The sequence below is a fragment of the Leucopleurus acutus genome (assembly GCF_964270905.1).
Source record: "Leucopleurus acutus genome assembly, chromosome: 2".
NCBI lineage: Eukaryota > Metazoa > Chordata > Mammalia > Artiodactyla > Delphinidae > Leucopleurus > Leucopleurus acutus.
The window spans coordinates 177,668,357-177,680,521 of NC_139143.1; the positions used below are offsets into that span (position 1 = coordinate 177,668,357).

General features: G+C 42.4%; 1 protein-coding gene across 7 annotated transcripts in view; it reads left to right on the forward strand.

The window, feature by feature from the left end:
* Positions 1-1,644: 1,644 nt before the first annotated feature.
* HP1BP3 (heterochromatin protein 1 binding protein 3) overlaps positions 1,645-12,165 on the forward strand; it is a 35,274-nt gene continuing 24,753 nt past the window's right edge. For 2 of the 7 annotated variants that reach the window (XM_082833704.1, XM_082833710.1), the window contains exons 1-5: positions 1,645-1,764; positions 6,818-7,013; positions 7,449-7,548; positions 10,404-10,557; positions 11,885-12,044. In XM_082833704.1, coding sequence (XP_082689830.1) covers positions 6,918-7,013; positions 7,449-7,548; positions 10,404-10,557; positions 11,885-12,044 — 510 coding nt within the window. In that variant the 5' untranslated portion in view covers positions 1,645-1,764; positions 6,818-6,917. Of the gene's footprint in view, positions 1,765-6,817; positions 7,014-7,448; positions 7,549-10,403; positions 10,558-11,884; positions 12,045-12,165 lie in introns of those variants that run through there. The other 5 variants (XM_082833705.1, XM_082833707.1, XM_082833708.1 and 2 more) reach the window with 5 other exon arrangements.

Sequence of the window (12,165 nt, forward strand, 5' to 3'; positions counted from 1 at the left end):
CCATACTCCATGGAGTCTTAACTCGGATGTGGCTAAGTATAAAAAGCAAAACTGACCAGATGTTACATTTAGCAGAGGTAAAATGCCTCAAGCAATATACATGTCCAATAAAAACTTCAAATCCCTTTGGAAGTGAAAAACAGCTTCAGACTTCAGTGAGTGGTAGCTTTAGTGCATGGTTGGGGGGCAGTTGTGTGCAAAGCGCCTCGATGCGCACACTCTGGAGAAAGAATTTTTTCAGGGTTTTCCCTCCTTGGGTGTACATGTTGTAAACAACAGATAAGTTGTGTGTGTGTTTTTTAAGCAAAAATCTGTGGAGTGGAGAAATCTAGTTTGCCCTTATCTGTGTCAGCTTCTTGCATGAGATGGGGCTAAAGACATTTCCGGGAAAAAGAAGAAAGAAGAAAGGTAGGACGTTTTAAGCATATGTGTTATGTGTTCATTTTATGAACACATAAAAATGGAAGAGTCTTTTAAAAAGGAGACAAAAGATAGAAATGTTGATAAGAAAGGAAGTGAGCAGGATGAAGTTTGGGCACAAAATGACCAAAACACCTTGTGAACATGTTTAATGGGACCCCAGAGTGCCAGGGCATTGGTAATGCCATCGGGACATTAATGGTAACACGCACCTTGTAAGGAATTTTTGGTGGTGGTGGTTAAATTTTTATATACCTCCCTTTGGAACTGATGGAGTGTATGGCTGTGCCTGGGAAAGCTGGTGAGACAGTTAAAGTGCTAATGGCAATGCCAGAGCCTGAGGACTGGACTAGCAAGTGCTTAAATGGTTTCATAATAAAACTTTGGGATGACAGGCACATGCATTTGAGTGCTAGTCACTCTGCTCTGAGCCTCACGGCAATTGTAGTGTTTATTATTTCCCTATATCATTACCCGAACCCCCTCTATCCGCGACAAAACACCTACTACTTTAGGTACATCGTATTTTCCCAAACCGACTTTGAAAAGTTACATTTTTAAACAGTACGTACAAGCCGAAGTACGCTGATACCAACGTAAAATGGCAATCCAAAGGCAATTACCTGTTTTCTAATCCCACGGTTTCCTTGTTGAGAACCGTCCCTGCATATGCAGATTAGGAAGCCAGGGAAGACCGTTTCATTGATTAGAAAATCAACTTTTACAGTTCTTTTCCTGAGTTATTACGCTACCCTGTACTGTATGGATACTTAATGGGAAAGAACGTGAGGTACTGAATTTTCCGCTCTCTGGGTTTCTAATTATTCCAACCGCCTTCAAAGAAGTGTAGTTCTTGTGCTGTGGCTAAATTCAGAAGCGGGAAATGCCAACCCCTCTAAAGGCAGACGGATCGCCAAAACCAGGGACTGAACCAGAGTAGAGAAGGGTTAAGTGAAAAGAGTGCCCTTCCGAGAAACCGAAACCGCATCGCCCAAGCTAACGGGCGCCACCCGGGAAGCGCCGGGTGGAAGGTACAAGGATACACAGACCCCGCCCGGGCGTCCCCACATCCCGGAGCGCCCTCTCGCGCCCCCGCGCGCCCGACCGGGGAGGCAAGCCTCGCGCGCTCCCTCCACTCCCGCGGGCTGGGGGTGCGGCCGCCGGCGCGCGCGGGGGCGGGGCCGGCTTGGGGGGCGCGCGCGCGGGGCCGCGGGCAGGGGGGCGGGGCGGCAGAGCTCGGCGGCTGGGCCTGGAGGACAGCGGCGGCGGAGGCGACGAGCGGCAGCGGGAGCGGCGCCGAGAATCCTTGCGGCACGCGGGCGACAGGAAGCGGGGAGCGCAGAGGTAACTCAAGACGGAAAAGGCGGGTGGGGAGTGGGTGCGGGCCCGTTGGACCCCGAGGGCGAGTGGCGGAGGCCGCTCGCCCGGGGCGCCGACGCCGCTACCCGAGAGGAGGGGGCGGGGCGCTCGCGTCCCTGGAGGTGGTGCCTTTTGTCTGCCTTCCCCGACCGCTCCGCCCCCTTCCCCTCCCCCCACTGCGACCTAGCCCCCGGCCCCTCTCCTGGAAGCCTCCTCCGGGACCCTCGCGCGCGCGCGCTCCCGCCCTTGTTTTGTTTGGACTGGGGAGGTTGGGGAGCTCTTCCCTGATCTAGGGCCCTGCGTCCCAGCGCGCCTGCGCCAGCGTCCTCCCGCCCGCTCCGATTGGCTGAGGTCTTGCGCATGCTCCCGAGGCCCGCGGTGGGCCTCGCTGTCCGCTCCCGCCCTCCCCCTCACCCCACTCTCAGCGGTTTTCGGAGCCGGTTCGAAAGATGCCGGCGGCGGTGACTGGCTGTGGCGAACCCGCCCCCCGGGTTCTCCGCCCCCGCCGCCGCCATTACGGAGCTCCCAGCGGTGAGTTCGCCGAGCGGTGGGACTCGCGGTCCGCCGCCTCCTGCGTCGCGCGGGCGGGCGCCGCTCGGGTCGCGGCGTCGGCCTCCCCGCGCGCATCCCGGAGCGGGAGCCCGAGCTGTCAGCTGCAATGAGCGCGCACCTCGGTGTCCGCCGCCGCTGAGCTCGCCGCCCTTTGCCTCGCCGCCTTCATCCTGGCTCCGCTCTCCCCCCCGCCTTGTGCTCGGCGCCGCACCGGCCGCTCCCCGCCTTTGTCTCTGCTGGTCTTTCTAACCGGTTCTCTCGGCGGTCTGGGCTCGGTGTCAGCTGTTGGCGCCCCTGAAAAGCCTTTGCTGCTGCTGCCGCTGCCGCCGCGACGCGGGCCTAAGCTTTCGTTTTCCCGTATGGCTTTCCTAGAGCTTGTTAGTCACTGCTCCTTAGGTGATGTGATTTTAGCTAATAAAGTCAAACGTGTGAATAGGGGCGTTTGTAAAGAGTTGGAGGCAGGAGTGGTGAAGTGAGAGGCCCAGATTTGAGATTTTGATACCGAATTGACCAATGTCTGTGACCGAGGACGAGTCACTTAACCACTTTGAGGGAGTGTTCACCCCTGCACAGAGGACGGCCAAGGTGAACTTTACCGCCCTTTCCGCGTATACATTTTCTCTCTGTTGTTTATCATGCTTCCCGACTTTATGTTACATTGAAAAGTGAGAATTTAGTTAAAAGTACAGCTAGAAATTCACCTGGGACTTTATGGACAAAGCTGGCCTGTCTTAGAGTGAAGTTACACGTGTCTAGTTTTATTTTGGAAGATAGTTTAGTTTTGTTTAATCTGGCATAGGCATAAAACTGTTAAGAGCTTTTAAAATTCTTATTGCTCTTTTTAAAAGTTTAGTGTAATGCGTTTCAAAGTAGAAGTAACATTTTTAGAGGTTATTTTTGGCCTTGTTTTTAAGCTTAATTGGAAGATTGAGGGCGAGAACTTGGAGAAAGTGTCCTGAACTCTTCGTGTATAGATGAAAATCCTAACTCTTCAGCCAGTTAGATTGTGCGTGCCTTAGGAATAGATCCCTGTAGTGTCCATAGCATCTGCCCAATATAGACACTGATATATTGAAATACAAAAGTGAAAAAGAAGTTGCTAGCTAATTATACGCATGCTTTTTGTGACATTACCTGTTAAGTCTGAATATAGTTAAAGATTTTAGATTGAGAACAACTTGATGTAATCAGTGCATAGCTAATGATACTATAATGTATAACGTCTTGTGTACATTTTATGGTAAAATATGAAATAATACTTTCCCTAAAATGTGTACTTTCAAGGATATCAGTAAACTGAAATACATTGTTGAACTACTTATTTTTCTAGTGCTTTCTCAATGTAGAGAAAGTAAATTAAAACTCTGAAATTACGGATTTTCTACTTTTACAACCTTTTCTTTATTGCCTGCATTTAAACAACTTAGCACTTCCCTTGACGAAAGCAAATCTTTGTTATGTTAATCTCACATTAAATTTTAAAAACAGGTTGATGACCACAGAAAGAGCACAGAAACCACAGGTAAACTCAGATGGCACATATAAGAACCCAGATGAAAAACTTATTCGTTTCGTCTATTCTTTCTTTCACTTAATAAATATTTATTAAGCACCTATTCTGTGCCTGGCATGTTTCTTAGGCACCAAGTATGCAGCAGTGAACCAGCCAGATAAGATTCCTGCAAGGAAACAAGTGTGGCGGCCTAAAAGTCTGATCATTCAGAAATGTAGCAACAAAAGTTAAATTAATGAGTACCTGTGATGTTCAGGTAGTATGAATTAACCATTCATATAGTTTTGTTAGCTTTGTGATGAACAGTGAACTTATGGAATAACTCATTAACCAACTTATTATAAAGAAAGTGCTATAGGGCTTCCCTGGTGGCGCAGTGGTTGAGAGTCCGCCTGCTGATACAGGGGATACAGGTTCATGCCCTGGTCTGGGCGGATCCCACATGCCGCGGAGCGGCTGGGCCCGTGAGCCATGGCCGCTGAGCCTGCGCGTCCGGAGCCTGTGCTCCGCAACGGGAGAGGCCAAAAGAAAAGAAAGTGCTATAGACTGAAGCCTTAATTTTCATGACCTTTATTAAGGAAATACAGAGCTGAGGCAAACGTTTCTTAATATTTATATTAAATTTTAAATATTTAGTTTTATTTTTTAAGTGTTCTTCACACTTGCTGAATATAGTAATAAGTACTGTCAGGTGTCATTGTTCATTCAACTTTTTTCCCCAATATTTATCCAGCACCCAGTATGTGCTGGGCATCCTTCTAGGTGCTGGGAATACAGTGATGAATTAGTCCTAGCCCTTGTAATGCTTACATTTCACTGGAAGAGACACATAATAAAAAAGTAAATAGACGTATGTTGAATTACAGGTGGTGTTAAATGCTATTACAAATGCCATATAAAGAAACCTGAAAAAGAATAAGAAGGATGGGAGGGCTTTCTGAGGGGGTGACACTGAGCACAAATCTAATTGAAGTGTCTAGGAAAAGAATGTTGCAGTGTAAGAGAAGAGCATGTGCAAAGCACACACTGAGGACCAAAAGATGATCTGTGTGTTTGGAGTCAAGAGAGTAGAGTGATGGGTGGAGTAGTAAGGGGTGAGATTACTGAAATAAGGGGGTGTGGTGATGGGGAGGTTTTAAGCAGGAAAGTGTCAGGCTCTGTTTTTTTTGGTGGATGCAGCCAGGAAGATTGGCAAACCAACTTATTTTTCAGTTATTCCACCCTGGGCATACTTCTTACCTGACCTAATTTAAACTAACATTCTTGTCCTCAGGTTAATGATGTCTAATGTCTTTATGGACCATATACTTGTTGCCCTGACTTCAGTCAATTTTGTCATCTTGGCATTGAGAGTAGTTTCCTTTGCACCCCCACTCCTTTTCTAAAACCTGTTTGTTTCAATTTTGAGCTATTAGTAAATATAGAGTTGACTGGAAGGGTTTTGACTTTTTTTTTTAGTATTTTACTTACAGGGAAAATATTTTTTAAAGATCCTCTATGAACAGACTGCTGAAGGTTTTGCTGACTTCGCAGTATCATTTTCAACCTAGCTAGTATTATCATGGGTTAAGAAAGATGAATTCATTAGCAGTATCACTTCACCAAGAATAACCTGATCATGAAGTTTTACTTCTGTATGGTATTTACATGTAAAAGTATCATCAGATTTGCTTTTTTTTTAAATCAAGGAAAATGTATTATTATGTAAGTTCTAGTTGAGTGAGGGAGCAAGTTTATGTATTGAAATTATTCCAAGATAGACTTTTAGCTTTCACAAACCTAAATAATGCCCTTAAACCCAACTTTTCACAAATGAGAAAACTTTTTATTTTTGTGTTTTATAGTTGTTGAAGTGAACTGCTATGTGAGCATTTTAAGTAGTTTTTGTAACAGTTAATAATTTTTAAATATTCGTGGATATTCCTAATTTACTCTTGAATAATAAGTTTTTAGCATATGATCTTGAATTCTTTCAGCTGCCTTTCATTGCAGTTGACGGATAGTTCACAAGTCTGGCATTGCTCTTGGTGTTCCCATAAAATGGTTTTCCCTGTAAATGTGAAAGCGTTCTGTATGTTTGGAGCTTCAAACTATTACCTGACAAATTGAAAGCTCTTAAATTCCTAGACAGGGTTAGAGCTTAAAGTAGAAGCTGAATGACTAGTCTGCTCTTTCACAAGTCTTCATTAATGTTCAGTAGCACAAAGATCTAAACGCCTAACTGATTATTTTCTTAAATTTTGGAAGAGTTTTTATATAAAATGTTACTGAGGCCCAGATGAGGATGGGCGGGGCAGAGGGTATTAATGATCAGGTAAATTTGAGTGATTTACATGCGTTTTATTTTTAAATCTTTAATTTTGTTCTTTTGTGCTGATTTTACCTAACATTAGAAGTATGACAAATAAGGTCTTAGAGGCATACTTATTCTCCTAGGTGATGGTCTGAATTTGCTTTTCTGAGTCTGGAGGCTCTTAGACTGTCATGTTCGTCAGCAGTATTTTTGCCCTTGTATTACTTCTCTGATGGAGATGGAGTTAAGGTTACAGTTAAGTTTCCTGACCCCTTTGAGAACAGTAACAACAATAGCCTCTCTCTTTAGTAAACTGATCTTTGAGTAAACATTGACTAAACTATTTCTAGATCTCCTTATTCTGTCCTTTCTGAGTTCCTGATACTAGCAGAGGGGATGGGGTTAGGTTCCTTATGAGCTTTCTTGTCCTTGTTGCCTTTGTTCATGTGGAAGGTGCAACAGCTGCTGTGGCTTGTGCATTTGTCTTAGTCGCTGCTTTTACATAGTCTATATTTTGATAGTGATTTTATCTTTCTGAATGATAACTGACCAAGTCATCTGTCGCTTAACTATAAGTTTTATAGTGAATTTTTTTTCCCTTTGGATGTATATTAAATTTAGACGTTTTAGTTTAGTTTTGTTGCTGTTAATCTTCACACCAGGTCTTTTCTGTGCTTTAGGTTGATTCTTCACCACACTGAAACCATTAGGAAAAATCCTTGTGGTTAACAGCAGAGGCTTCAGAGTGTAACCTGTACTCGGGCCTAGAAATTATTTTAAATGGCGACTGATACGTCTCAAGGTGAACTCGTCCATCCTAAGGCACTCCCACTTATAGTAGGAGCTCAGCTGATCCACGCGGACAAGTTAGGTGAGGTAGGGGCTGACACAGTCTTGAAGCTTCACTCTTGGATCAGTCCCTGACTTCAGGCCCTGCTGGGTCCTTCTTGGTACCTGTTCCTTCCTCTACTTGGGGGAGTCTGGGTTGTGAATCTGAACAAATCAAGTAGATACAAAGTTCTTTTCATCTTCCCTTTCCCCTCAAACTCCTGAGAAAACCTAAATTTATTCCAAATCAAGTATAATTACTTATTTCCATTTGAAATTCTAGCTAAAATAAAATACATTGAAAAGTACTTCTTAAGAATCATATTTCATTTCAAAAAACCTTGTTAAAAGTAATTTGCATCAGATCCTGGAGTCGACTTGAAGAATTCTCCTACATCTTCTGACACCCAGTTAGGCCCCTTGAAAAAGAGAGAAAAGAGAAATTTTGTTTGCATGTGTGATTATGGCCATTTCTTTTCTTAGAAGGTAGAAGATAACACCATGCCGATTCGTCGAGCTGTGAATTCTACCCGGGAAACTCCTCCCAAGAGCAAGCTCGCTGAAGGGGAGGAAGAAAAGCCAGGTAAAGTAAAGCGGTGGACAGCTTCAAAAGGCAAAAGTTTCTGCTCCAGTTTGGAGTGTCCCATAAATTCCCTTGAACTTACTTGTTCTTTTTTTATGCTTCAGTGTTTGGGGGGAGCATTTAGAGAGAGAGGTGGTACCTGTTGGTATGTCATTTCTAGACCATGTGGGCAAAGAAAGAATTTCATCTTGTCTCTAAAGATTTTTAGAAGGTGAAAATTTCATGTTCTTGGAATTAAAAAACAGAAAGATGGTTGGAGAGAACAGGAATGGTCGAAGAGTAGCTTCTGGGCATACAGTGTCATGGGGATGAAGACCCTGGAAGAATGGAAGACTTGGGCCTTCAAGATGGACAGCGGAAGGCTCAACCAGAAATCATCAAGAGGCCTCAAGGGAGCAAATGGGCGATCAAAGCATTGGTTTGTAACTTTGGTGTTGGTGGAGAGAAGATTGGCCAGGCAGAGGTGGGAACATAATAAATCGAGAAAGGTAGAACCGTCAATCTGGAGCATTCGTGTTCCTTCATGGCACCTCTAACCACTTCTGCAAGTGGAACTGCTTTTCTTGTTCTTGTGACCTTTTTCTTTTTCTTTTCTTTTCATTGCCAGGGATGAGCACATGGTGCTGTCCCTGTCGTGGCTGTTAGAACCAAATATTTGCTGACCAGCATATATTACCAATAAAATAATACATGCACCCTTGATGCCTTTATCCTTAGTGCACTAGGGATCTGCTCTTCTCCAGCTGAGCATGGATTTTGTCTCAGAATCCTCAGACGAATACTACAAGCATTTGGGGTACTCTGGCCTAAGGCAGTGAGGAGACATGGGAATCAGCATATTAAAAAAAATAATAGTTGCTGGTGAGTTGAGGGTAGGTTATTTTTTCCAGCACTGAGATAAGCCCCTTGATGGCCCATCTTGAGCCGCATTTAACAGCCAGCTGAAGTCACTAAGTCACTAATAACGTGAGTTTTCAGAATACACCAGAGTGTTCAGGTGTAAGGTATTAGAAAAGTCAACCGAGAATTTATAAAGGACCAGTAAGACACTTCACAAGTTGTGTTTGCTTATCTTATCTCTGTCCCATTATAGTATTTTGTACATGAAAATAATTGGACTTCACTCATGTTGTAAATTTTATAAATCCAAAAAGGCATACACAATAGTTCTGTGAGTTGGAAACATTGTCTCATATGTAACAGTGTCTCATTATCTGTTGAGCAATTGAACCTTTATTAAACCGTAAGCTTTAAGAGAAAATAATGTGGAATTTAATTTGTAGCCCTGCTGTTATGGTAAAACTCAGTAAACGGTCTTGGCTTTTCAATTTGTTTAGAATAAAGCAATGTAAAAATAAGTAAACATGACTAACTAAAAGTAAGTTCTTACAGTTAGGTCGGCCAGTTAGGTCAGATCGTTGGGGCAAAGGGCTGTAAAAGATACATCGTGATAAAAAAAAAATACATCTTGCAGTTATCTGTATCACCAGATACCATTGTTATACTGAAGTTCTAGCCTGAATATTTGCGTAACAGCTCTAGAAGCAGTAGAAGAGGCCAGAGGAGGATGGGAATCAGTACAGGTGCTAGCCTACAGGTTTCCCCTAAAGCATTTTGTATTATGTTCATAATAACTCTGTGAAGTAAGGGTACTGAGATATGGAGATGTCAAAGAACTTGCCCTAAGATATCAAGCTAGAATGTTAGAAAGTCTGAACTTGAATCCAGATATATCTGACTCTAGAGCCTTGATTTTTGCTGAGCATATATGGGAGGATTTTTCACTTACATGCAAGTCTGGTTGAAGAGCGTGATCCAGGATGATTTACAAATTATAGTTGACTATCCTGAAACTTACGGCTTAGAATTTTAATTTGTAGAATTCCTTTAGCATTGTATGTATGTGGTTTGGCTATCAGAAGGAAGTGGCATTTTTAAAAATTCTCTTATTTATATGAAGGCCCCAAAGAAGTCTTCATTATGCCAGTAATGAGTTCACATAATTTAAATGACTAAACTCTTCAAGCATATCCTTTTTTTTTTTTTGCCTAGTTTTGGCCACTGATGCCCTTTTCTTTTAAGTCTCTGCTTAACCATTTCCTGGGGTTCTGTGTTCTGTAGTGGCTGCTCAAGGAGACCTACTGAGAAAAGACACAGACCAGCAACTGCAGACCTCAGTATTCCCCCTCTCATATTTCTACACTTGCCAGAATCATTTCACTTGGAAAATAAATATTAATTTTCTGTTATTTATTCCCTTACTAATATTAGCCTGTTAAATTATGAAATGGCTAATTTCTTAATTATGAGTCTCATCATTAATGTTATAGAGTAAAACACTCACGAGTTTTGATTTGGGGTAAAATGAGTTTCCCTTTCTGTGCAATTTGCTGATCCTTCTCTTTTTTCTCACCTAATGGTCTGGATCAGCAACCCCTTGTATAGGCAATTTGAGTGACATAAATCGGGGAAAAGAGTGTACTCATAAATCATTTGTTCATTTTAGGATACAACTGTTAATTGCAACATTTGGCTTATCTGTTTAAAGAGATAAACTTTTAGGGCTTCCCTGGTGGCGCAGTGATTGAGAGTCCGCCTGCTGATGCGGGGGACGCGGGTTCGTGCCCCAGTCCGGGAAGATCCCACGTGCCGCGGAGCGGCTGGGCCCGTGAGCCATGGCCGCTGAGCCTGCGCGTCCGGAGCCTGTGCTCCGCAACGGGAGAGGCCACAACAATGAGAGGCCCGCAAAAAAAAAAAAAAAAAAGAGATAAACTTTTACCCTTTTATTGACTCAGGCGCTAATGTATTTACTTGATGCAATTCTACTCACCTGATTTCTTTTTTTTTTTTTTTAGAACCAGATGTAAGTTCAGAGGAATCTGTCTCCACTGTAGAAGAACAAGAGAATGAAACTCCACCTGCTACATCTAGTGAGACAGAGCAGCCAAAGGGGCAACCTGAGAATGAAGAGAAGGAAGAAAACAAGCCTTCTGAGGAAACCAAAAAGGAGTAAGGACTTATGCCTTCTTGCTATTTGTATGTGAAGACTATGTAAAAGGACTGTAGGTCAGATTTTTTTAAAGTGATACAACTTAATTTATGCTAGATACATGCTATTTGGAGTTACTTTTTTTGGAATTATCTCTTGGAATAGGCTTACGATGTAGTCGTATGGCCTATTAGAATTTGTAGTAGTTATCAGAACAGTGGTTTGACGGATGCACAATTCATTCTTTTCAGCTTTGGCATGTGTTTTTGTGCTTAGAATTCATTGTGGGAGTGTCTCCTATTGTAAACATTGACATAATTTCAATAAGAAATGGAACGTGACTAAAAATCTGACCTGAGAGATTCTTCTTCACTTTATTCCTCCCTCTTTGCGGGAATGAGTTATTTTTACGTGCTTATGTTAGAAAGCATTAATCTATACCAAGACATTGCTAGAGTGACCTAAAACTCTGTATATATTTGATGAAGTATTCAATTGGAGGGTGACTTTGAGAATCTGCAGGCAAAATTTGCTGTTGATAATCTGTACGATGTGATGGTGATTCTTTTTTAATTTAAATTTTTTTTTGCAGGACAGCTGGTAGCAGTCATTCTATTCTTTTCATAGTTGGTGAAAACAGGAATTACTTTTTAAATAAAAGAATGACTTAGAAATAACTATACTTTCCAGGTATAATCCTCAGGGAATCCTTCATCCCAGTTTCATAGGTATATGTAAGGTCTGTGGAATTTTTAGCAGCTACCCTTTCTTTTAGGTACATGGAGTGTTATTATTACTTAGAATAAAATGTGTATAATGCTTTATGGTTCACAAAACTTTGTATAAATGTAATCTCATCATTTCTTGCAGCACCTTGTGAAGTATTTGGTATTACATGACTGTTTTACAGCTGAGGAGGTTGAGACTCAGGTCACTGGCTAAGATCATGTAGCTAGTAAATGTTGGAGCTGAGACTCAAACCCAAGTTTTCTGACTTCAGAGCTTGAGTTCCTCGCACTGTACTGAATCGCATCTGTTGCAGTTGTTACTAGAATTCATTTTAAAATTCTCATTTCTTTTATGTACTGGCCCTTCATACTAGTGCTGATTTATATGACTCCTCTCTCCTGTGTGCAGCTGGGAGAGCACACCTTTTTGGTTCATTTGTAGAACCCAATTTTTTAAAAATGTTTTATTTTGTAAAATGTTGCTTATTTTACGTATCACCTCAGTGTGGAAATGAATTAAAACATTGATTTTTATCCCTCTCTGGTCTTTTCTTCTTTCTGACTTTATACTTCTTTCTGAAGAGTTTATCTTGCATAATAACAATTCTTTGTTTTAAAGTGAGAAAGATCAGTCTAAAGAAAAGGAGAAGAAAGTGAAAAAAACAATACCTTCCTGGGCTACCCTTTCTGCCAGCCAGCTAGCCAGGGCCCAGAAACAAACACCGATGGCTTCCTCCCCACGTCCCAAGATGGATGCAATCCTAACTGAGGCCATTAAGGCAAGTTTTTATTTCAAGCAGTTCATCTTAGATTTATTCTGTTTGTCTCTTGCGTATTTGAAAATGGCATACTCCTGTGCAGGCATCAGAAATCTTGCTCTGCTTCCCAAAAGAGATTTAA